This window comes from Oryzias latipes, chromosome 12 (assembly GCF_053564925.1).
Source record: "Oryzias latipes strain Hd-rR chromosome 12, Olatipes_Hd-rR_3.1".
NCBI classification, from domain to species: domain Eukaryota; kingdom Metazoa; phylum Chordata; class Actinopteri; order Beloniformes; family Adrianichthyidae; genus Oryzias; species Oryzias latipes.
This window is the reverse complement of record NC_136248.1, coordinates 24,492,009-24,518,654: the sequence shown is the minus strand read 5'-3', so window position 1 is coordinate 24,518,654 and position 26,646 is coordinate 24,492,009. Positions and strand designations below refer to the sequence as shown.

General features: G+C 41.6%; 1 protein-coding gene across 3 annotated transcripts in view; it reads right to left on the bottom strand.

The window, feature by feature from the left end:
- The window catches only part of LOC105355203 (uncharacterized), a 50,460-nt gene extending 28,183 nt beyond the window's left edge, over window positions 1–22,277 (bottom strand). The window contains exons 1-3 of one of the 3 annotated variants that reach the window (XM_023960792.2): window positions 21,609–22,277; window positions 8,679–12,364; window positions 6,916–6,990 (exon numbers count right to left, since the gene is read on the bottom strand). In XM_023960792.2, the coding sequence (XP_023816560.1) occupies window positions 6,916–6,990; window positions 8,679–11,629 (3,026 nt within the window). In that variant the 5' untranslated portion in view covers window positions 11,630–12,364; window positions 21,609–22,277. The remainder of the gene's footprint in view (window positions 1–6,915; window positions 6,991–8,678; window positions 12,365–21,608) is intronic. The other 2 variants (XM_023960794.2, XM_078956146.1) reach the window with 2 other exon arrangements.
- Between the last annotated feature and the right edge of the window lie 4,369 nt (window positions 22,278–26,646).

Below are 26,646 nucleotides of genomic sequence, written 5' to 3'. Positions count from 1 at the left end.
GTGGAATGAGTCTGTTTTTTTATGTGTTGCAAACAAGGTTGGGAGTTACAGGTGTTGTAAATAGGCTAAAATGGCTAACGCTTCTAATGCGGTTAACGTTTAACGTGATATGAATAAGTTCTGGAGTTACAGTGAAGGCATTAATAAAGTCTGACTGACGTACAGACTAATCTTTGACTCTTTTGTCTCATCTTATAGTTCGAAGCACATTGTATATGACATCAATTTGAAAATAGACTTTTCAATGATGGTTCCCTTTATTGTCCTGGGCACTTTCATGGTGTAAGGGAAACTATTTTAAATGTGTTGTATTTAGGCTGTAATTAATTTCCTATTTGGTGTAAAGTTAGACTTTTTAACAGTCAATGGAAAAATTGTTTCTATGCTAAACCAGCCTCGACTGGTCATTTGACGAACTGCAACATTTAATTCTTGGAGGTTAGCTTCAAAGACAGGACCAAAACATGAGGTTTTAGATGCTTAGATAAAAAACAGATGTGAAGAAACATGCAACAATCTGGTAAAGTGTGTCTTCCTGTTCAATCCCAGTGTAACCCCATTGTAGAAGTTAAACTAAGACCCAAATCATTAAAAGTTTTTCTCATTTTTTCTAAAAAGTGGATTTATTAAGGCAAATTAGGGTCATTACAGAAGCCACGTATGGCACCGTCCTTTATGGATAAAAAGTTCTCTTCAAAACAGAGAAAATTACTGATATTGATTATGACAATGTTTCCATAATCACAATTTTAACAATTAAAAACAATGTTTAGAACATTAAACTAAATCTTTTTTTATTGAAACATAATTGAACGATGCGTTTAGGTTAGATTTACCTTCTCCCAAGGAGACTTCAGTGAAAAAAATGACATCTGCTTGAATGAAAATAAATAGAAGAGTGCAAATGAGAATTCAAAGTTTTTGATTTGAAGCCAGAGAAAACTGGCAAGCCATATAAACTGTTTGCAAATATACAGTGACAGTAAAGACTCTGATAGGCTGAGATTAATTATGAATCATCCACCTGTGTGAACTGGTTTTCGGGCACATTTTTCACAAAGGCTGCTATTTCTTTTCATATTAGACCTCATATTAGACCTAGATAAAGTTTAATTTCTGCAGCTGAACACATTTCCACCAGGATGTATATGCATTTCATCAGATCTAAGGAGTTCTCTGCATCACAGATGACTTGACCTTAGTAAATCTCAGTGGGATTAGATTAACTAAATCAAATCTAATGGCGGTTTACTGGCCAAACACTAAAATGCACAGAATAGTAAAAATCCATTTTTTTCCTGCATAAACCCCCTTTTAGGATTACCAAATACAGGGACAGTGCGCAGTGTGCTGAGCAGAGCTTTTTCTCAGAGGACTGAGATTTGAGACAGCTTTTTAATTGATGGGATCAGCCTTGTCAGATTCAAAGGCTTTTCTATCACTCATTCATTTTCAGCCTGCAACTTATCTTCACCTTTTTCTTCTCCGCTGTCAAAGACTCTCTTTTATATTTGAAACAACTTGAAGCTCAGACACCAGAGCTTCTCTTCGCATGAGAAACAGAAGAAAATGTCATTCACGTAGAATATAAATACATTAGTGTGTAATATGACTGAGCGATAGGTTCCCAATTGACCAGAAAAATGTCAGAAACATCGACATTTTCTTTGGAAAAACTAAGATGTTGTGTCTGTTTTACTAAAGCCGAACTTCTTAAAGACGTGTGAACGTGTTTATGTGATTTTGACAGATGAACTTGTCAATGTCAAACAAGCTTTTCGTAGTTTGACACCAGATAATGTAGACAGACTGATAGATAGATAGTTAGATAGATAAATAGAATGACAGGTGGATAGATAGATGAAGGCTTTGTGGTGAGAAGTTGCATGTCCAGTGCTGCGTGTTTTTCTTTGTTGAAAATGATTATTAAGTGGAAGGCAACATTCCACCTAATAGCATTAATTGGTGTTTAATTATATCACTGTTTATGATGAAAATATAAGCTAGATACCGCAATTTATCACTAACAAGGGATGTTCAGTAAAACCTTTTAGGTTTTTTCTAAGGCAAAAAGTTCTGTAAAAGCTGCTTAAACTTATGTATTTTTGTTGTTTTAAAGGTTGTGAGATTTGTAAAACTGTTGATTTGATTTAATTTACATTTCAGTGGTAGAAAGTTGGATGCATTGCAAAAGTATTGTTCATTTGTGTCCGTCTTGATGTAGAACGAAGAACTTTTTTCTTTCTCCTCACTTGGTCAACATGCATTTCATCTGCTGTTCCAAGTAGCACACCGATTGGGGGAGTGCTGCTGATTGGTTGATTCATCAAAAACCAAAAAAATGTGGTTTAGTCATTGTTGATCAACGCATGTGCTAGTATAGACCAATGATGTTTCACACACAAACAAAGCATTTTTATAAACTCTAAAGTTATGAAATAGATGCACAAATATCCTGCAAAAGTACAAAACCTTTTTACGGACGGACAATTTTTTTCAACGAGCACAGAATTTTTTTACACACAAAACTTTTCACAAGTACCAAACCTTTTTACTGACAGACAATACTTTTGCAATAAATATAACTTTATTCAGAGGAATCTACTGTAAATATTATTTAAAAGATGCTTAAACAAATAGAATCTGTCGGATTATGTTAACTGCGTGAACAGTGAAGAGTTCCTAAGAGCTAAGTCCTAGGAGCATGTGTAATCTAGCTCTCACTGCTCCACTGTAAAAAAGGTTTACTCCAGGTAAAGGCTTGCTTAAGTTAATTTCGATCACATTCCAACAACAGTTCTGTGATTTCAACCAAAACTGCAGCAGATTTACAAATTTCCTCTGAATTTTTCATGCACTATCAGTCATAGTCAATAGATGCAGCCCATAAGATACCAGTTTTCTTCTCCTTAAACATACTATAGATCAAAATTTAGACCACAACCCATTTTTGTGGCTGACAGAAGTGGAACAACAACAAAAGCTCATTGTTTTTCTTTGTCAGGTCAACTGAGACCAACCAAGATATCAGGAACTGAACATAAGAATAATCTTGTTGCTTTCCAAATTCATTCATCTTCTGAAGCTGGTTTATTCCCCTTCAGGGTCACGGGGCTGCCGGAGTCTGGCAACTTGTGGGCGAAGGCAGGGTACACCCTGGACAGGTCGCCAGTCTGTCGCAGGTCCACACCCATACACACTCGCATTCACACCTCGGGACAATTAACATATGAAGCATGTTTCTGAATTCACCATGATTTGTAATTGTCCTCCATAATGAGGAAATGCCACAAGAACATGTGAAAAACACTAGAAACATGATTTTTTGTCCTGAATTTCACAGCTTTCATTAAGGAAAATTTTTGGATTCCATAAAACACCTTACAAATCCATCGCAGTAAGAGACATTTTAAAGGGCAACCCAACGACTAAATGTCTGCTTTAACCTTTTCTGTTGTAAGGGGAACTGGAGAAAACACAGGATGATACAGGAAAAACACGCAACGCTAACTATTCCCTTTCTTCAAGAAGAGGAACCATGGCTGCTTCACTCTGACATTCCTGAGCATTAAAATTCTAATCTCTCAAGATGAAGCCGTGTTTAGTTTCTGAATGAATCATTTTCTGCTCGGGCCTCTTCCCTCTGTGCTCTCTCTTTCTCATGTTCCATTTCTAAATCTCAGATCTCTCCCCTCAGAGCTCTTTTATTCATTTATTTATTTATTTAGCCCTTTTATCCACACTCTCTTATCCTCAGAAACCCTTCTTCCTGCCCTCCCCCGCTGTCTTTTCTGTTCTCTCGTCTGTCTTGATCGAGGAGATTTGCACACACAGCATAAATAAATTACTGAGCATAAACAGATTAAGATACTTTGACCAAATCACTTATGTGGTTCGCAGTGACTGCAGTTGAGCTATAATGCTTAATTGTAATGGGGTTGAGGTCTAAGATTTGTTCGCTTTGGGAAACATCAGGGATAAATTAGTCAGAAGGTAAACTATTTGTCTTCAGTGTTTGAAGGCCACATTTTTCTGCTCAGTTCCACAATTAAGCAGACTGACTGTGTGTCTTGGCTTGTTAATTGAGTTCTGCTTCCTCTGATTTATGACATAACTGGAGAACTATGTTTCTGAGTTCACAGAAATCAAAAAGTCATTTGTTTGCCTTAACTGTATGGTGAAAAGTCTTTATAAAAATATGAATGATGAGTTACAATTTTAATTGGAAAGCAAATAGACTTGTGTTTTTTATCTGTTCATAGGGGGTCCACAACTCCAGGGTGGCCCTGGAGTACAAATCCACAAATCAGAACGAGGAAGTGAAGACTTTAACCACTCTGATTGGTCAGACTGATAAGCCTCCAAGAATGATTGGCAGAGCCGCTTGAACGGGCGGGACTTTCCTAAAATAGAGCTGAAGCTGCGGCTAAATCGCGGTACCGTCATTCTTATCAAAACGTCTTTAATAGAATCAAATAAACAAGTATTTTATGATCTTTCATATTCCTAAATACTCAGTGTTTTTTTAGGGCCTGTTCGGATGAACACAGAGCTGATATCCTGGTGATGGTAAATGTTTTTAGATCACTGAAAATGGGTAAATTCCCACGGCACACCTGACCATCTCCCATGGCACACTAGTGTGCTGTGGCACCCTGATTGAAAAACACTGCTGTATCTGCTGCCGTGGGGGTTTTGCGGGGGTCCTGGCTGCCGCTACTGCCACGGCGGGGGTCTTGGTGTGGGGATGGCTGGGTACTCTCCATCCTTCTTTTTACATTCCATCACCCACTTTAGAAGTACATAAAGACCCACTTGCGCAAATAGTTTGAGTGATTAAATGAAATTTTTCACGTGTTGGTCCGAATGCATAAGTCTGCGTGTGTGAACATCAGTTTTATTGTGATGTGAACATGTTGATATGTTTTGTGTGTGGGCTTGAACCCACAGGTACGTTTGTGGCATTTGGGTGCGTGTGTGGACAGGCCCCGCCCCCTTTTTGGATTTATATTACTTATAAACCTGACTGTAACGATTGTAAACATCCAGCAACTTGTTTCCTTATGCTGCTTCACGGTTCTACCCCCCCCCCCCCCCTCTTTAATCACCTTCCTACTACTCCCCCCCTCCCCTGGGCATCCCTCTCTCCTCTTCCCTTCTTTTCTTTTCCGTCCGGTCCAACAAAAGACTGTTTAGCCTAAATTACAAAAGGGGTTTATTTAAGTATACACCTAGTGTCTGAAATGTTTCATAACCCCTATTGTAACAGTAAAATATGTCCAACACAAGAGGCTTTCAGCTCTCATCTGTCTGCTCAGCTGTTGGACAGGACAAGTTAGGGAAAAATATTAAAAAGAGGTGCCCCAAAAGCAGCTAACACTAACCCACAGGCACTGCTACAGTTTGGTGATTTTTCAATCAACTTTTTGCCACATTTCAGGCACAATATCCCTCTCAGAACTCAAATGTCATCATCATCATTAACTTTCTGGAGGTCAGTTCACCGGGTCAAAGCTGGAGACCCGGTGAACTATTCACCTCAGAAAAAAAAGACCTAAATGGTTCATAAAATCTTTACATCTGTTTTTAACCGTGTTAACTTGGTTTGAATAAAAATGTGTGTTGATATTTCGGGTCAAATTCAGGCACAAATAGGGTTGTTGTCATTTGATTAACCAAACATAACATCTGTGCATCTTTGCTTCTAAAAGACCCTCCCTTTTTAAAGACCCACTCAGAAAATCTTTTGAGTTATTTTAAAAGCATTCCCAGTGGTTTTTTAATCATGATAATGCCATTTTTAGTCAAAATGCAATAAAGTATGTCACTTTCTAGGACATAGTTTCTGCAGAGTGACAGTAATTGTCAGAAATTTGCCTATGAGTTGTGGAAAGAACTGTTGCGATGGAGTAGCCTAAGCCTGTCCTTATTTTTATTCATCCATTTGTTTACACTCTCTCCTGCTAGCTTACAGTTCCTCACAACCCAAAGCTAACATTACTGGTGCAACAAAAATGGTGAGTAATGTTGTAGCTATCCAGATGTATAGTTTTGAACCAGATGGCAGCTCAGATGAGGAAAAAAAAGGCGTGCATGGATCTATATCTCTGCAAGTTGATGCATCAGAATGGAGTAGGGGGCTTGTGGCCCAATGATTGTATCACCTATGTCACTGCCACAAGATTTTTGCAACTACCTTTTTTGTCTGCTCCTGATTCACCGTGATTTGGAATAAGGAAATACTTGGAAATGCAATTTTAAGCCAAATTTTCATTATATATGTCCTCCATCATGAGAAAAATGCCACAAGAATATGTTAAAAAAACAACAACATAATTTTCACTGGGGTGGGTGTTTAAGATGCTCCTTTCAAACCTAATCCAGTCACTAGTTAAAGGTTTAAAAGTTATTTCTCACATTTTTCTACTTTATTATTGCACGTGAAACATACAGTGTTGTACAGAAGCTAAATTAGAAAGAATGTGTCTCTGTCCAAATACTTATGGTCCTGACTGTATATTCAATTGTTTTGAATTATGATTTGAATTGTATTTATATTTTCCAAAGTGTTCCAACTTCTCACAATAAGGCGGATTGTTTCATTACATTAAAAGACGTGATAATGTGCATGAAAAGTCTGACGCCATCTCCTAAGAGAGTGCTCATTAACCAAACTAGCACTGGTTTGCAGGCAAACAGCGGCCAAGATGAAAAATGCTGCAGCTGCTTGTGCTGTCACACAGAGCAGACTGACAATCTTTGCAAACCACAACACTGAACCTCAACTTGATGAGATTCGAAACGACAGAGCGCTGCACTTAACTGTGCACTGAGAAAAGCCCTGTTCTCTTGGCGTTCATGGGGAAAAACCAGGCAACAAAAAGCAGAAATTCACACATGCACGCTTCAACATACCTGTAGATGATGCAGGCACAGTCCCTGCAGGTCCCACAGTTCTCAATGTCCTGTCCGGTCCTATATGAATGTCTTCTGTTGAGAAGCACAAATGACATATCAGGGGTAGAGGAGGCATGACTACCGTGTGTGTGTTTATGAGACAGACATGTGTTAAGTTATCTTGTTAAATCAGAGGCATTCTTGCAAATACACTAATCTCCCTGGAATCAGCCCTGATCATTTTTTAATGAACGATACCCCTCCTCTCCTCAAACGGGCTCGGCCTGTTATGTAAAGCATGAGTCACTGTGTCACCCCAGGCATAAAATACATGCTTATGAGGTGAAAGTCAGGCCTGCGTACATAAGACCAATGGCTGAATTCTAATCCTGGAGCATACAAGATGTGTCATTTCATGAGACAGAAGGCTGCTGGGTCACATGTTCACATGCCTGTTAAGTAGGAACTCGCCAAGTTTCTTAGCACAAATATTTATCAGACCCTTCCATGGATTCATAGACCCCCCATCTTTTTCTGTATATGTACTATTTTGGTGTGATAAGGCAAATTTCTAAGGAGCTTACAACATAGGAAGATTAATTAAAGACGTGATGGGAATGGTAAAAGGTTTAAACTACGAGGCATGAAGCATCGGCAACTACCAACACAGTCCAAACTGCTGATTTCTGTAAATCCATGTAATCTGCCCTCACGCTTGAGGAGAGAGCTGCAGCAAAGTGGGTGCAACCCAACTCCTCTATGGTCTAACATGACATAAATTCTTTAGTGGATCAAGGGGACAGATAGGAGACTTCGTACAGTTGAGCACAGAGTTCCTGTCTCCATTTGTATTTAAATTTTAACCGTATTTTCAATGTGTTAAGTACAGATACCTTTAGATTTATAATACTTACTAAATAAAGACTGGCTAAAAAAAGAGGAGATGCACCACATTAAGGCTGAGGCACAATATCTATCTTTCTATACAACTCACAACAGAAGATTCTAGACGGTTATTACAGCGGATATTGGCTTTTTTGTTAAAGGATAATCTGCCTATACTCCACTATTGGAGAGAGCCACGCTTCCATCTCAATATTACGTCTATCACTCATTTAGGTGGAATGTGCCAGCTCCCCTGTATAGACAACTTAACTGCCTTCAAATAAAACAGCAGGCAATTACAGCCTACATGCTGAAATTCACTTTCCAATTCTTCAAAACATCAGATTTTCACATTTCACTGTCTTCTTCTCTTGTTTCATTCCATCTATTTATGGGGCTAAAAAGAGTCTAAAGGTTAAAGATTACCAGATGGCTCTGCACTCTACACTTGGCCCTCGGCAAACAGGCCCAGTTTACAGCTCCATTTGCCTGAGGGTCCAAGTCATTTCAAATTTACGGCTTTTAAATGTGGGATGGCTCGTCTTTTGGCCCAGGGCTTTCAGTGTTCATTTAAACCAAACAAGCCCCCTTCAAACTCTAATTCTGAGCTGTAAGACACTTTTCAGTCAACTAGTAATGCCTCCAACACTAACCTGTGCATAACACAAAGAGAAATACTCCAGTTAGATGGCTGTATTCTCATCATTATAACATTTCTATCCATTTAAATTGTGGGGAGTTTATTTTCTTCTATCTAAAGCATGATTAAAATTGAACACCTTGAGTTTGGAACAACTTGTCTGATGCAATTTAGTGCAGATGGTTGGGGTCATTTTGGTTTGTTTGGGGTTGGAACTGTATTCACTACAATTTAGTAAAAATGGCTGCCTACTCACCCATCTCTCTCTGCTTCCTTCTTTTCAAGGTCTTGAATAACATCCAGCAGGACCTTAATTGTGTTCTGGCTTGTCTCCAGGACGCCTTCTAGGCTTTGAAGCTGGTTTTGCAGGCTGCGTATGTCATGCAGAGGTCCATTGGGACTCAATAGTTTTTCCGTCACCCTTGATGGGTCCAGTTTACACCTGGCCCCTGACATCAAGCCTCCCAGAATCTCCTGGACCTGTTTCAGAGTGTCAGCTTGGGTGGGACTCAATGGCCCGGCTGTAGGCCGTTCCCTGGAGACAGAGCAGCCCCTGGCTCCTGAACAACCCTGCTGGTTTGAGGGGAGAGTGTTTTGGCTATTGGGTGTGTTTGGCCTGGCGCTGGCTCCTGAGCAGAGCATTTTGTGTAGTACTCCAAGCTGAGCTTGGGCTGAGCTTAGACAGCTGGACTTAAAACAGGCCTTGGCAGGGGAGGAAGAAGAAGAGCGCCTCTCTCCCTTCATCACAGCAACTGGCGGAGTTTGAGCTCTGTGCTTCAGAGAGTTGGCTCTCTCACAAAGCTTTGGTGAGTTTGTACATTTCACATCCTCCTTTTTCTTATTTTCCCTTTCTTTGTCTTTGTCACTGGCCTTGCTCTCTGCCCTGAGCATGGGTGTTCGGACCGCAGTACCCAATGGCTCATTTCCAGATTTTCTGGGTGTGTAGGGTGGAGGTGGTGGAGGAGGAGGTGGAAGTCGAATGCCCCTCTTGTCCTGAGCACGAGGAGCCTGAGATGGTGGTGTGTATGGTGGCGCAGCACGAAATGTAGAGGAGTACAAAGGAACTGCTTTGGTTGGTGTAGCACAAGATTGAGCATTCTGTAGGGTGGAGACATAGGTTTTCACAAGGGGAGGTGGAGAAGTGCATTTTAGTTTTGGGACTGGGGAGGAGTAGGGGGTCAGGCCAGTGCTAGCCCCAGCAGAGGGGTTGTTCTGTAGAGTTTGGCATGGAATGTTACAGTGAGATACAGTTTGTATGACTGTAGCATAAGAAGAGGATGTTGGGTTAAATGGAGGTACATAGGGACCAGATGGATGGGTGGTGGTGTAATATGATATTGATGTGCAAGACAGGGCAGTTTGAGTCACAAATGTGCAGGGTGTAAGGTTTGTTGGTGTGGCATGAGATGGTGGCCGATCTGTTACGCTTGAGGCGGTGGTAGAATATTTAGTGGGATCACTAGGAGGTATACTGGGAGTTATTGTTGGAGTAGGGGCAGACAGGGTTAAGGGTGATGGAGACTTTAAGCTTGCCTTAGCAGAGGAACAGTTTTTCATGGGGCCTGCAGGTGGGTTTGATGAAATGTTTGTGCAGACAATAGCTGTTAAGGGGATTGTTGGTGGGGACACAATGGTAAAATAGGGTACAGGCTGTTGGGGAACAGTAGAGATGGAGGAAGGACTGGGTTGAGTACTGAATGTAGAGGGGTTAGTGTAAACTGATTTGGAAGGAGAGGACCAAGGTGGCTTTGTGCAGTCTTCAGGAGTTTGTATTGTTGCACTTAAAGGTGAGGAAGAAGCACAATAAGGCACAGTAGTAACATGTGTGATGGGAGGGTTTTGAGTCACTGGTGTAGAAACATGGCTGTCAGATTTCATTTGTACTGAACCTGACTTTACTGTTAGCTGGGTAGTAGAAAGGGAACTGCAAGGTTGTTTCTGTGGTGAGGATGGTTTTTGATCCAGAGGCGAGACGCTGGCAGGATTTCCATGTGTCTGATTGGGACATTGGTCAGTGTTTGGAGGATTTGCTGGGGAAGAAACAGTAGTTTGAAGCTGGGCTGTGCGTTCTTCATCACTTGGAGATGGAGGCAGTCGCTGACTCTCAGTTTGACTTGGAGTGGTGCAGTGCTTCGAGTTTGAAGGTGAGGACGGGCTTTCGGTTTGAACTTGAGTGGTGCAGAGTTTGATGGTTGAAGGCAGAGGGGATGGGCTGGGGCTTTCAGTCTGAGTGGGAGTGGTACAATAGTGAACTTCTTTGCCAGGATCACTCGTTGTCCGACTCAGTCGCTTTCTTCTTCTGACCACAGATGGAGTGGTGCTCCCTTGACGCTTCCCACTGTCTCGACTGGATACAGAAGAACAGTGGCGTGGCTCATTGTTATGAATGACAGAAGGTGGACAGCTGTGTCTTGAGGTTTTTACCACCCCAACCGCTGACTTACTCTCTGTCCTTGATACTTTGGATCTTCGTTCTATAACAGTTCGATCCCCAGTTCCTGCAGGTCTGTTCTGTTCTTTGGACCCAGGCAGCAACACATGGTTGTGCATGAGGTACTCGTCTTGAGAGTCATGTTCATCATCCCCATCAACGCCAACTGAGTCCCCAATGCTTTGGCTACGGGTATGGGTGGAAGAAATAGACTGGGGCTTTTTCAGGCATGGGGATGTCTGAATGGCTGTGCTGGTGCTCGAACTGGGCTTACGTGTCATTGGCAAAGTCAGAGAGTTATTCTGTGGCGGCGCCCAACATCGTCGTGTAGGACCAGGTGTTAATGGATGAGGAGGGGCTCTTGCTAAAAATGCTGCAACCACTTCTAATGTGCTCGCCATGTCCCCACGCACAGCGCCCACCACAGAGCTCTGTGCGGTTTGATCCCCTGTATGCAGACAGTCAGTCCACGGCTGAGGGGTTCTGCTGCCATGTTTGCGCAGAGGATGCGGGCTATCACAGTCTGTGGCTGGCCTTTGATGGCCATTGTTGTCCCCTGTTGCACTGTTTCCACTGCTACTGCTGCCGTCCTCCAGGTCTTTAAAGCGAACCTGGTGGGTACGGTTACGGCGGCGTTTTAGGCGGCTCTCAATATCTGGAGAGTCTCGGTTTAGGAGCACAGAGCGCACGGTCATTGTCCCCGGCAGCTTGTCTGCCAAAGTGCTCTTGCCATTGGACTGGCCTGTAAGCATGTGGTTGGGCTCTTTGCTCACCATGTCTACAGTTTCTTTCAATCCCCCAACATCCACAGAGTTTTCAGGCAGATTACAGATGTTTTGCTAGTACATTGGTAAAGAAGGTCATCTCTCCATAACCTTAAACATTTAAAAAAAAAATAATAGATCAAACAATTACAAGAAATCCATGTAATTCCTCAACTTATTCTTCACAGTCATTTAGAGTTACTAATGTTCTCCATCAAGGACAACAGTATGCACAGGTCAAAGAATATAACAATCCATCTGAGAGATTCACAAACTGTACAAATTAGATGTACCAGTGATAACTTCTGGGTGAATTATGGGTCTTTCGCTTAACTTGTACAAAAATAAATGTATGCAGCATTAGATGGTCTTAAAATCTTTATGCCCACACTTTTAAAAAAGTGCACTTTTATCTCTTAAAACCATTTTTCACCAGCACTCATGGGAGCTGACTTTTAATGAGGCCAGAAAAGTCAAACGCAAATACAGTTTGGGTTTTCCACGTGCCCATCTTTTGGTTCATCAACTTCTATTTTTCCACACCCCTTGACCTCCGTGCCCTCAGGAAATCATGTGGTCCGAAATATACTGATGATCCTGAGTGCTTCACAGTTACAGGCTCTTTTTGTGGAACTTTTCTTTCGGTCTGCGCTCTCTCCGTTTGGATTTTAGTACTTTCTCTCTGTTTCTTTTGTCGGCGCTCCTCTCAGTGACACATACTCTCATGGCTGAAGACGGCGTGGGCTCCTGAAGAGACGAGAGATACACAAACAGAAAGACAAGGAGTAAGACGCTGTAATTGTTCCCTACATTGTTGCAAGGAGAAACCATGTACTGCTCCTCAGGATAAAGAGGCAAATAGAAGAATGCAGTTATTTTGAAATGCATGAATACAGAAAAGGAAACGGTGCAGAGCTGGAGATAACAGAAGAAAAGCAGCAGAGAAACACATACTCAAAACAATTGAAAAGAGATTGTAATTAAGGCCTATTCACATTGGCTGAAGGGGATACTTATGTTTTATGTCTGTTTGATTTTCCTCACTCTCATTAGCCATTGTTAAAAGGAAGCAGTGTTGTTGCATTAATGCTGCTCCAACTCGTGGGAACGGTGTTTGTTTGTGTCTTTCAAAATGTTTCTTTTCCTCTGCATTTCAACAGCGTGTTATCAGTCCTTGAGGATCTGCCATGTTGACATCCTCTCTGATTCATTTGGTCACTCTGTGACAGTCTGTTTGACAGGCTGTGGTTAGTAGTATGTTCTAGTCACTCCGATTCTGTGGCCTGATTCGTATTTATCACTTCTACTTCCCGTCTGCGCTGCTGGAAGTCAAGCGTGATGATTCGCGATGTATGGATCTGTATTGTTATTTCCTTATGATGGCCGGTGACACTCACAGCCCCTTGTGGGCTAATTTTGAGTGTGACTTGCCTTACCCATGTCTTCTGTAGGAGGGGTAATTAGTGACTCCATCACACTCCCAGGTTATTTAGGGAGAGTGAAATACCCGAGGGGCTGCCACTTTTATTTATGTCGGCTGTTTTTCCTCGCTTTTCTCCTCTTTTGGGGGAGGGCTTTAAGGAGGGGGATCTTTGTCACATGTGCCCTTCCTTCAATCTACTTCAAAACATGATTATTAGAAATAATTAAGATAAGACTCACAGAAGACAGAGCCTTAAGGCAAAGTATCTAACATAATGGATTAAGAAACATGCCACGATATTCCTTCTTATTTTACTTCCTTATCACTGCAGTGTTTACAGATGAGCTGCTTAACTATGAATCACATAAAACACTGAATTGCTCTGGGTAATGGTACAGGTTTCCCCGGCGCACAGCGACTAAATCCAGCGTTGAGGTGGCAGAAAAATAAAAGAGAACATTTATCTTAAGCTTAACATTGACTTGCTTTGATCTACACTGCCTATTTGTGCTCCACGGTGAGTTCTTTCTCAGTTTTTCAGACAAAATAGTTTTTGGTAGCTTCTTGCATTTTCCCCCCAGTAATGTCCCATTTCATTCTAGTTGTCAGTCTTCCAACCCATCTCTTATAAAAACACTCTAGTTTCAACCTTCGCCATGACAGATTTTCCCAACTCCCATCCACACACTGTTGGACCATTACCCTCATTTATTCTTAAGGGTGTCACCCCAGAAGCGCCTGTCTTTTCTATCCTTGTTCCATCTAGCCCTATTTTTCCCCATTTCACTGTTGTCATTTCTATCCTCTCCCTGTTCCTTTTCCCTGCTACTTGCAAGGCTCCGACGCCCTCCTCAACTCTTGCTCCCTCACCGGTCTGTAAACTACCCACGTTTCAAAATTTACGCCGACAGTTTAATGAATCCAGACCTTCTTAATGCTGCGTGGGCTTACTGGTGAGGCTGAGGCCAGCCCTTTCCCACATGTGACATTTCCATGTCGAGCTTCATTGGCAGACAAAAGATAAATCACTGGGCAAGAAGATGAAGGTGTGAAACAGCATAATGTCAGCAAGGGTCATAACTCGTTGTGGTTATTATTTAAGATTTACTCCAGCATCCTTCCTACCCACGCATATGAAAGAGCTTTGGTCTAAATGCACGCTTCTTCTTTCTTTCTTGCTGGTGTTATGAATGTGCTTGTATAATGATAATGCTAAGGTCACGTCTGATCTTCCTCCCGTGAGCCTTTCCATTTAAACCTTCCCCTGCATGGAAGACACAAGAAGGGAAGACTGCAGTTGCACAGATGCAATAAAAGCCCCAATCCTGCAGGGACGTTGCAAATTGCTTCAATGACAATAACACACTTTTAGGTCTCACGGTGCAGTAGAAGTGGAAGCTACCAAGGCTGGAATTGTTATGTAAAAGCACGTCAGATGGGATTGTCAAGGCATGCTTAAATTTGTCAGACAAGACTGAGATGAGGAGGCACAAAGGGAAGGGAGAAGGAGCAGAGGTATGCTCAGTTATATTTAGAGATGCTATGAGACAAATAGCAACGTGAGCGGAGCTTGAATCTCCATGAGTAAGGAGGATTAGCAGAGGTATAGGCACTGCGAATATTAAAGCAGAAGGGTGCAACCTTTGGAAGCAGAGGAAATGTCATGGTTAGGGTTCAGCCAAGTGGTAAATTATGAGCATCAGCATGTCAGGGCGTTTCAGGTGAAATTGGGGAGGAATTAAGAAAAGCTACCGAGAGGCAAAGGGTGCTAGAGTGCTGGTCAAGAGACGTTGGATCAAAGGGTCAGGAATGTATTTTGGTTTTCTTTTTCTTTTTACTAAGCCATGTTTCTTGGGGTGATACTGTTCAGAATGCTCTGTGAATAAAAGAAAAGAAGCCCAAATTAGAAATTCAGCTGGTCAGACAAGTCTTTGACACTTTACTAATTGTCAGCTGCATGTCCTCAGTACACTATGTTTCCTGACGAGACATTTTCAAACCTTTCTGCCACTTAAGATTTGCACTGTAGCTTGTTAATGGTTTTTTTCCTACTCAAATACCTTGGCACTTTCATAAAAATCTTTAAAAAAAAAACTGCACCAGGGTTCACTTGCAAGTGAACAGATGCCCTTGGTGTCAGGCTTCTATTTTGAAGATTGGTAAATTGTTATTTGCTTGCAACAATTGACTGACTGTATATGAGAACTGGACTTATTGACCAAATTGAGTCCAAGAAACCAAAATCCCATAGACTTCTATTCAAAAATAAACAGCTTTTACTCATTCTACTGTATTTATCAGAATAACCATTCTTACTCTTTTATAGCATATTTTTGCTAATCCTAATTTCTTTACATATTTTTTTCTTTAGTGCGAGTTATTCAAGTTATAAATTGGCCAATCAAATGCCACAATAATAGTTTGGGGTCTTATGTCAAATATACGAAATGTTTGATTGACAGATTCTCCCATGCCCAACTTTCAACAAGCTCATCCTGGTTGGTAAGAGTGGTTGCCGTAGAAATGCTGACTCAGATCGACTCTGACCAATTACAGCTTAGTGACGTCGTCTGGCTCCAATGTGGCGGTGTCCATCCATCCATCCATCCATCCATCCATCCATCCATCCATCCATCCATCCATCCATCCATCCATCCATCCATCCATCCATCCATCCATCCATCCATCCACCTTCCTCCGCTTATCCAGGGCCAGGTTGAGGGGGCAGCAGTCTAAGCAAAGATGCCCATACTTTCCTCTCCCTGGCCACTTCCTATAGCTCCTCTGGGGGGACCCTGAGGCGTTCCTGGGCCAACCAAGAGACGTAGTTTCTCCAGTGTGTCCTGGGTCTTCCCCGGGCCTCCGCCCAGTGGGACATGCCTCCCTGTGGAGGTGTCCAGGGGGCATCTGGACCAGATGCCTGAGCCATCTGGACTGCGGCTCTACTCCGACCTCTGCGGGTGACCGAGCTTCTCACCCTATCTCTAAGGGAGCGCCCAGCCAACTTACAGAGAAAGCTCATTTCAGCAGCTTGTTTTCTGGACCTTGTTCTTTCGGTCATGACCCAGAGCTTATGACCATAGGTGAGTGAAAATTTACCGGTAAATTAAGAGCTTTGCTTTCTGACTCAGCTCTCTTTTCTCCACAATGGGCCGGTACAGCAACGGCATAACTACGGATGCTGCACCAATCCGCCTGTCAATCTCACACTCCAGGCATCAGTTTAGCTCAGGCGGTAGAGCAGGTCGTCCAACAACCGAAGGGTTGGCGGATCGATCCCCACTCTCCCCAGCCAGGTGTCGCCCCCCGAGCGCGGCCAGCCCGCAGCTCACCGCTCCCCCCCCCCGGAGGATGGGTCAAATGCGGAGAAGAATTTCCCCATTGTGGGATAAATAATGCATCAATTTTTTTTTTCCCTCACTCGTAAACTAGACCCAAGATACTTACATTTCTTCACCTGGGGCAGGAACACTCCTCCCTCCCAGAGAGGCCAACTACCTTTCTCCAGTCAAGAACCATGGCCTCAGATTTAGGTGTGCTGACCCTCTTTCCAGCCACTTCATACTTGGCTGCACACCGCCCCAATGCATGGGACAACATCATCTGCGAAGAGCAGAGAGGGAATCCGTGGTCCCCAAACTATACCCCCTCTGGGCACTGGCTTCACCTAGAAATTCTGTCCATAAAGATTATGAACAGTACCGGTGATCAAGGGCAGCCCTGCCAGGAACAGGTCCAGATTACTGCCAGCTATGCAAAACACGCTCCTGCGTTACAAAAAACTGTGTCAGTGTCACAAAAAAATTTGCGCTGAATTGACTTCATTTGATTGGAGTTAGAAATAGGCCATTTTCTATGGGTGACATTGCACTTGCTATGTCCAGTTCTCATATAAAATCAATGGTTGTATCGCTGTGTCACATGGGAAACTGCTTGAGTTTATTCAATATAATAACATCAAAACAGCTAATTTGAAAGAAAAAAAGAAATCCTGTCATGTACCTAATACATTTAATGCATACAAAGTTTTATTTATAACCCCGAGCAAAAGCCACATAAAAAGAATTGTCACATGATTTGTTGCTATGGCCAAATACAAAACAGCTCTTTTGTACTTGCAGTTGCATTGATCTGCTGTGTAAGGAATCACCCTCCAATTCTACTGGACACTATTGTTTCTCCACAGCAGGGAATTAACCGCTCATTCTAACACCTACATACTTCCACCGTTGCTTTTCAACATGCAGTGCGGTTATATTTGCCAGCAATTAGAGGTTGTAGAAGTTGTGGGGTAATGTTTCCTACCTAGTTTGTCAGGAAAAACAGAGGGAGGGGATTCCAGGCTGTCAGACGGAAAAGTCAGCATAGTTTATTAAAAAGAAGAAAACAGCTGAAAGTGCTCCAGTGGTGAGGAGTCCAACTAAACAAGCAAAAACCGACAAAAAGCTGCAACTAATGATGAGGATTTGGCAGAGATTGAATGGTGGAGTGAGTAATGACTAAAAGATAATGCTTTGCAGACAGTAACAGAAGTAAGGTGTAAGCATGAAGTGAAAGAGAAGCAAAGATCACATGAAAAAAGTTTCAAAACAAGACAGGTGATGCATGGTCAGATTATCACAAGGGTCTACAATTGTGTGTGAAATAAATATTTTTTACAAACTGGCTCTTTTTGATCGACTGATAAAATAATGTTTCTTCCTTGCATTCTCTTTGAAACAACCTTGTTGTGAACTAGTGCTTCATAAATAAAAAGTAGATCTTGATTTATGAATATGGCTGCCGTACAACAGCTGATGTATGAGCAGATATGGCTAAACTTTTGCCCAAGGACACTTAGTCGTGAAACCAAGGCGCAGAACGTAACTGAGCTGCAAATAATTTGTCTAACGAGTGGACTACAGTAACAGGTGGAGATGGAAGCCAAGAACGGAGACACCTCAGCCCTGAGAGCTGCCTCAATTTCCACAAGAAGTCAGACAAATAGCCACGCACGCAAGGCTGAGAGAGCAACTGCATTGCAACAACAGGAGCCTGAAGTGGCAGCACGGCAGAAAATGGCTGGTTTGGAGTTGATTGAAGAGAAGGAAAACCGTGGTTAAAATAGATCAGATCCAGGTCGCAACAGCTTTTTCAGCCTTTCTCTTGTGTTTGGCATCAAGCCTCATACGACACTCCCCTTTCTGCTTTAATCACATCCACATCAAGTGTTTGATCAACCAAGCACGACGGAAAAGACAAAAGTTCAACTAAGGTGACGACATGTGAATACAAGCTGCAGAAAACTCCATATTTGGAGCTGCAGGACCATTTTAAAGCCGTCTCACAGTTGTTTGTGACAACACGTGTTACTTTTTGTGATATACGGACTAGCATTATCACATTTAATAATATACTTTAATTATTAGGGATTGCTGACAAATTTCTTAATATCACCAGAGAGAGAGAAAAAACAAATTAGAATTTAAATGGTTTGGGAGCCAAAACGTTTAACAACCAGGTCAACTTATTTTCACTTGTCAATATATATTAATATGACCTAAAACTGCACCCTCTTCTTCAGTTTTCTACACGGTACATTGGAAACAATCAATATGGCAATACATGCCGTAAAAGAAACAAACAAACATCAAACTGTTACGGGAATCAGCATGACCCAAATGCAGGAACAAAGAGGCGAACTGGAGTGAGGAGAATTATTTAATTTAACAAAAGGCAAGACTCCGAGTGGGAAGAAAACTCCAAACATAACAACACAGGCCCTTAGCAAAGTCAAGAAGGTAGAAGAACCAAACAGAAAACCACACTGTGACACAGTTCACAGAAACAGGGGGCTTAAAAAGAACACAACAAAGTAAAAAAAAAAAACTTTAGGCAGCTGTGTGCCACTCCTGGTACAGACAGGTGAAGGGGCGGAGCCCCCCAGGAGCCACAGCCAACCTGCACAAAACACTGACTGAGAACAAAGCAAAAGTAATCTGTGTCACAAACCAGTAGTTAACTGTTATTTGAAACTACTTATTTGGCAAGTCTGACAGAAGTCAGAACATGACAACTATAGCCCTGAAGTTTTAAGTCAAATGAAGTCAAATGTTACTATAACAAGTGTGCTCTCATTTGTGTGCAGTACACTTTAAATAGTGCAATAAAATTATGGGTAGTGATAGAAAATTTAACCAATCTTATCAAAAATAAAAATTACCTTAAAAACAAATTAAGTTTGAAAACCAGACTAATTTTGTTTTGTTTTTTAACCTTTGTAAAGTCAGGTTGATGACGGGGAAAGTCAGCAAATGGGAGCTGACTTTGTGATACAACAAGCCACCTACTGACCTGACCTGTTATTTTCTTTTTTAAATGTACTTCAAACCGGAAGTCAAAATGTTTCTCCTTTATACAATTGAAAAATGTAACATCATGGATTGAAAATGATTATTTAGACCTAGAATTTAGGTCCTAGATCATTTATTATTCAGATGAAAAATGTTACATTGTTTGTCAGAAAATGATTATGATGTCATTTGAAACCATTATTTTTTTTAACAAAACAAGTCTAATATAATAGTCAATATTTCTGAAGAGGTTTATACTTTTTTAGATTCTTTTTGCCAAATAAAAAAAGCACAGTCAAGTATTTCAACAATTGTGCATCATGGTGCAAACTCTGTAATCTCGTCATCATGCAAAGGGTCATCTTAAGTGTTCTTTAGCTGGTGAGCAGCATTTATTTTCTACAGTTACTACTGTTACTACTTCTACTGTTTATAGATTAGAACCAAATAGGTTGTTTCTTCTACACTTTTTATTTGGAGGGATATTTTGCCAATTTTGAATATAAAAAAAGGAAAACTATTATGTATATAAAGTGTTCGCATTTTGCCACTGCTTCTCCCAAAATATTCCTCACGAAAGTGTGCTGAGCTTTGTATTTTTGCTAGCATACTCATGTTTTTAAATCTCACATGAGCCTTTTTCTTTTTATGATATCTGATAACACACTGTGCAGAACTGCAGACTTTCATATTAGCATGAATGTTGCTGTGAGTCGACAGTCATGAGTTATTAGAATTTCTATTACTAAAAAAAAGATTGCAGCCACCTTATTTGTTCTGATTTCTCCTCAAGAATACCTTATCATTTTTTGGAGTGTAAGAGCCAGAAATGATTTGCTCCATCTCGACCAAAGTCCTCTGCCCAGTATGAAATCCTAATTTGTGGGCGCATGGATTGTGATTGTAAAATTTAAGGAACTCTGAACCAATATGAGGATGCCTTAAAGAGACTGAGTTTAGATTTTGTCTTGTCTTGCTGGCCTGTCAGTTTATTTGCATTTGATTTTGTCTCCTCCACTCACCCCCGCAGGTTTCAGAGAGGTAATATGTTCAGGTCTCTGTGTGAAATGTCAGCTACAGAACAAAACAGGTGGTCAGACTGACATGCCCACTGCACAACACTGCTGCATGAACAGCCGCTCCTTGGAGGTTACACTCTCTCTGCTGGACTGTCATGCAGAAATACTCCTCACTATCTCAACACTGCATCACAGAAGTTTCCGTCTGAACCATGAAAACTCTCGGACTCTCCAACTAAGAACGTGGATATAATTAGGAGTGTGCAAAATGAGGTTTTAGCTGCAGTTGTGAGAAAATAAATTGGAAACAAAGACCAGATTTTCTTGCAGAGTCAGCAAAGCCTGCTGACTATGGAGATAGCTGACTGCTAAAAAGATGCAAAAATTAATCAATCGGAGCTTCATTCTATTGTACTGTTCATGCACGCTTAATGTGGTGCAAAATGTGTCACCAGTGCAAGAAACTGCAAAAGGATTTTCTTGCAACTTTAGGTTGGATTTTTGGACACAAACGCAGAGTAAAGGAAAAGTAGAAAAAAAAATGAGTGGTGCAAATGTTCAGCGTGCATGAGAAAATGCACGTGCAGCTACATTTGGAGAGATCCACAATTATAATAAAACGTGATCAGAAGGTAAAGCGGTTGAAGCGCATTCATGATTTTTCTGGAAAGCACAACATCAATTGAAATAGAACTCCCTCTGCCAGTTTGACCTCAAACTTTCTGTATATACCCCCTGCTTAACACCCCTTCCCAAAAACACACAAACCATGACAAACTCAAACGTGAGTTACCCTGCGGACAATTTAAGCTCTTTACACTTTAAAGAAGCTCATAAAGCTGCATGTTTTAACAAAAGAACTCCCACACCTGCAGTGAAGCCAATCCCAATACCCAAACACACTTTTCCACCAGATTTTTACACACTCAGCTCAGCAAGGGACCATTGTGAGAGCATGCACACACCCCCATTGTCAGTATAAATAAGTCCACACACTCACCTGCCAAATGCATCAACAAAATGCAAGCATGCACGTGCAGGCACGTATGCAAAGTGTACACGGATGCAATTACATAAGTGAACATGAAGCACAGCACTTTTAATGTGCAGAATAAAAGCACTTCTGTCCTCGACTCTGTCATTTTTTACTTCTCTATCTCTATGGTGATGCTGCTGCGAAGATCTTCTATCAGGACACAGAACTGAGTCACACGTACCACATCGTTCTCTTCTTATTGCCCTCTGTCTTGTCTCCTTCTCCCACAAGTGCTCACTCCTCTTCTCTGCTCCTCTTCTCTGCTATTACTTCACGTTGCTTCCTCCCATTCTTCCATCCCTCATGTTTGCTTTTTATCCCCCACCTCTCCTCTCTGTGTCACTGCCGCTCGGTGAGCCTCACATCGTTTCCTCTCCAGAGCCCATCTGCTCCTCTCCCGCTCAACTCTTTTTCTTTTTTTTCCCCCCTCTGGTTGGTGTTTTCCTCTATCTTGCCCTCCTCTCCTCCTGTGGATTTATGCCTTTCACGTGGGAACCTCTCTTTTTTGCCATCTCCACGCTCCGCTGTGCCTACCTAGTTGTCTGTGCGGTTGTGCTGTGAGTGGAAGTAGAAGGACAGGAGAGGGAGCACGAAGACAAGAGTGAGCAAACAGACAGTTATCCTCTCAGATGCTCCTTTCAGCTCTCCCTGCCTTGTTCCCTTTTCCTCTCTCCCGCTTTTTCTCCGCATCTCTCCGTCATGACCTCCTCTCCCCGTTGCCATGCAAGCCGCTGTATCCTTGTAAGCAAAAAAAAAGAAAAAAGAGGGAGGGGGTGAAGGAGTGCTGGAGTATAGGAAGCAGAGAGGGGGAGCTATACTAGTCTTTCTAATTAAAAAGCAGAGTATGTACAGCTGCAGAGAGCAAGGAGGAGGAAGGAGGAGAACTAAATTATCCAGTGGGCGTAACCGAAGGACAGAGGCAGTCAGTGGGAGGTGGAAACAAGGGGCTGGTTAGAGGAGACTCTGACAGAGGGAGACCACTAGTCTGAGGTGGGGGAACAGGGAAAAGCTGAAGGGAGACCAAGGTCAGCTGGAGAGGAATGCAGAAAGGTCAGGCTGAGCGCGTGGGGGGGGGGGGGGGGGGGGGGGGGGGCAGAGAAGGAGAAAAGAGGAGATGTGAACAGACAGGTAGAATTATTCTACAGATATCTCCCATATGAGCGGGGGCAGAGCCGTGACCAGCAGGATAATAGAGACACATGGACAAAAGACCTCTGAAGCAGAGGCAGATTCACGGCCATCGAAGGTTAAGCCGCTCCACTGTTTTCAGGCCTCTCCGGATTAACATCCGTAAGTGTCGTGCATGCAAATGATTCAAAAGAAAAACACACTTAAAACCCACCATACATTTCAAGTTGGTTTCTCATCGGTCAGAGGTCATGTGTGCTGGGAAATCCAACTCTTTTTGGGGTTTTTTTCATGATAAAACTGTATCTGCCACATCCTTACTGTACTGTTTTTCACCTGAGGCTACAGCAGGTACTGGAAACTACTTTACACAGCAGTGACTGAGGGGTGAAGTCTGCACACATGCCTCCAGGGCTGAGACATCTCAGCCCATTCTAACTGCTCTGATCACCTCTTTTGTCCCATCTCCCAACTCTCCATCAAAACGACTCAGTTATATTTATACACATATATTTCTCAGACTTTCGTTTAAGTCCATTAAGAGCCAATTTTTGGGAAATTAAAGGATTTCAAACATCATTTCATTGAGGGGGTGCAATTAAAGTATTTCGGCAGGATTTTAGCTGAGCTAAATTTGCAGGTCATCAAGTGTAAAAGTGAGGATTTATTTAACAGTGTGACAGATTTAGATTTTTAGTGATTATTCTTGCACATTGCATGCCCTTCGCTAATTTCCGCTCACTTTGGAGGATCTTCCACACAAAGGTTGAAGCTGTCAGTCCTCAAAACTATTTCACCCCCCCCCCCCCCACCTGCATTGAATAGAAGACTTTTTTTGCAGACCCCATCATTCTATCCTTAAATTTAAAGCCAACCCAAAGTTACCAAATTTTGCAGTTCCTTAAATGACCACTAGATTGGATGCTGGATTAAGAAGAGAGCAGCTTCCCATAAACTCTGCTTTAAAATGTCACAGCATTTACATTTTGTGACTTTCCAAAACTTTTCGGATCTGTTATTTTAGAGCCTAGAAACATCAACAGAGTTGTATTGCATTAGGATTGTTTGGTCACATCTCTTTCTCTTTCAGAAGATTCTCATCCACAGAACTGGGTATAGAACTCTAATTTATTTAGAAAAGCTTCAATTTCCATGAAAGAGATCAAGAAAACAGGACTTTTTTTAATTTGAAAAAAAGGCACGTTGGCCAATGTATATAATAAAGCTCTACTCACCGACTATCATTTAACACTCTGGGAGGACTGATTTATCACATTTAAATGGAAATCTTTTGGACACTTGTCCATTGTGTCTGGGTCTTTATTTGTCGTAAAACAGTTTTAAATCCTGCTCAACCATATGTACAAAACTGCAGTCTGCAAGATGTTGAAAACAATCATCATTTTAATTATTGTCATTTAAGTGAAGTAGGAAGTATAGATTGGTGTTATCTGGGCTAAACAGCAGTTTTTTCCCTTTTGTGATGGTTACCATCTTGGTATCAGGATGTCACCAAACCCCAATTTTACAGCCAAGCAAGGATTTTGATCTCAATATTAAGTCATATAATGAGCTTTAAAAATTCATATCCAATACAAGAGTTTAATAAATCTAACAAATAGGGAGACAAAAAATGATTTTCCAATGTAAAAAGTCACCTAGTGGTTATTTGATAAACTGATCGGCCTCCAAATGCTTTTTATTTTAAGACCTTCCTCCAATGGGAAATCAATTTAACCTTCTGATAAGGTTATGCATATGTGGCCCGTTTTGTTTTAATTTTTAATATAACAGAATTCCCACACCATGTGATGTAAAATGTCGTATTTGTGTTGGTTTGCAACTGTATATGTCAACGATTTTTCCTGCAACTTACACCAGCTGAAACATTTGCACAACATCATGGCCTAAAGGGTCGTCGGTCAAGAAATGAAAAGCCTGCAGCTCAGTGCATCACATTTTACACATGTTTTACCTCTTTCTACCCAAGTTCAGTGGCTCCTTTGCTTAAGCCCCCTTTGCCCACTCACTTAATTGATGACCTGCCTGCCTGGGGTACAATTATTGGTTTGACATTCTTTGAGCAGTAGTCAACTCCATTTAGCATCATCTGACTGGATTTCCCAATAAATGTCAATAAAATCATGCACTTCCTGTGTTTGCCTTTGAATCCAGTTAACACTGCCTTTTTGACACTATGAGAAATCAAATCTTCCAAAGACTGCATGACAGGTCTGAATTATTAATGGGCAAAACAAGCAGCAAACTCTTTCTTCATTAAGGTAAACCAGCTAACTAAGGTAAATCAGCGCAGTGCAACTAAAATACATTTTATAGTGAAAATATTAGACTGCTAAGTGTCTTGTCAAATGAAAGATGCAATCCTTGTAAATCTACAACAAAGGACTAAGAGACTTTCATATCTTTCAGATTCTCTCTGTAGTCTCTCCAAATGCTGCAAGAATGGATCAAGCCCCAGGATCTGCACCTCAGCTGGACTGAAGCACAGTGACACATGAGCTTGAAGGGGTGTTCAGGGTCATTTGCAGCTTTTGCTCTGCACGACGGCAGCAACTTTGATGTCGGAGAGGGTTGAAAGACCAGTGATGTTAGAATTAGCACGTCTGTGGCTGTCTGGGACTGTCAGTGCCGTGAAACAGCAGATGGAGTGTTGGAGGATAATTAGAGGAAGACAGACTCCGTGAGTCCTGAAAACATGTTGAGTAGCCTGCTGGCTAAAAAGAGGCCTTTGAGTTAACAGACAGCAAAGAGGGGTTTGCCGGCTGCATTGTAAGAGGTTTCCCATCAAATTTTAATAGCATTTGAAGCTCCCTTTAGTGTTCTCTGCTCGGTTCTGGATTTCACTGGAGTTGGTTCACGGTCAGGTTATTATAAATGACCTATAAAGAGTTTTAAGCTGCAGACAGCATAGCTATGTGGACACCCTGAAAGTAAAATCAAGCAGGAATTATCTAGCTCAAGGGTTATTTGTAGCTGATGCTAGGAACCTTTCAATTCCTATAGGTATGGCATGGTAGCAAAAGTTGACAGCAGACGACACACTGTGCTGGATTTAGGCATTTTGGACTCGTGGGCCACAAAGGGTTCTAAAATTCGATAGAAGGGTCAGACCAGGAGCAGAGTGTTTTGATAATCCACCTTGTAAGAGAAGGAAATAAGGGCCTAATGGTAATTTTATTTGCAGTGCACCATTTATGGTGAGACTCCAGAATTACAGGGAAAATTAACATTAACAAGGATTATCAATATATCAATGGTGGGTTGATTAGGTTGTTTAACATGGAAGTAGTTTGGTGGGCTGTTTTTGTTGTTTTTTTAATCTAATTTTAAACTTCTTTTATCTTTCTTTTATTGTGAAGCACGTAGGTACCCTGAATGAGTTGTAAAGTGCAGAGGAATAAAATGCCATTCATTTATCTATTCATTCATTCATAATCCTTTTAATAAAACAACACTACTTATGAAATTGAAAATAACCAAACAACTCTCTCTGTGATCTTCAAAGAAAAAAGTCAGAAAATTAACACCAATGGGCTACACTTCAAAAATATAACCAAGACAGGTTGTCTTCTCTGTCATAGTCCCATTGAGACTTTGGAGGGCTGCAGCTCCTCACACATCTCACATTTTGTGCTAAACTTCATGAATAAAACTGAGCATCTGCACTGTGTCCTGCACAACTGGGAAGTCAAATTATTTTGTCTCCTGCTGCATCTGGGCAGAAATATGCATTATTTCATCAGTCCCTCGTTTTTTGACGGAGTTACGTTAAAAAATTAACCTGTGATTGATAAAATCCGCGAACTCCTCACTACACACTTCCTACACTTTTCTCAGACAGACTTGAACATTTTCACACTTTTTTCTCTTGTTTAAACTCTCAAAGTTCAGACCTTCTTAAGAGTTAAGTGCAGGATAACAGAATGAAAACAAAGATCTGATCACAATCAAAGATTTGGACAGCTGCATCTGACTGTACATGAGACACGGCACGGAGGAGATTGATTGACAGGGTCTCCAGCCAGAAACAGAAATTAAATCTCATGTTCTATGCAGGTCTCAATTGTATG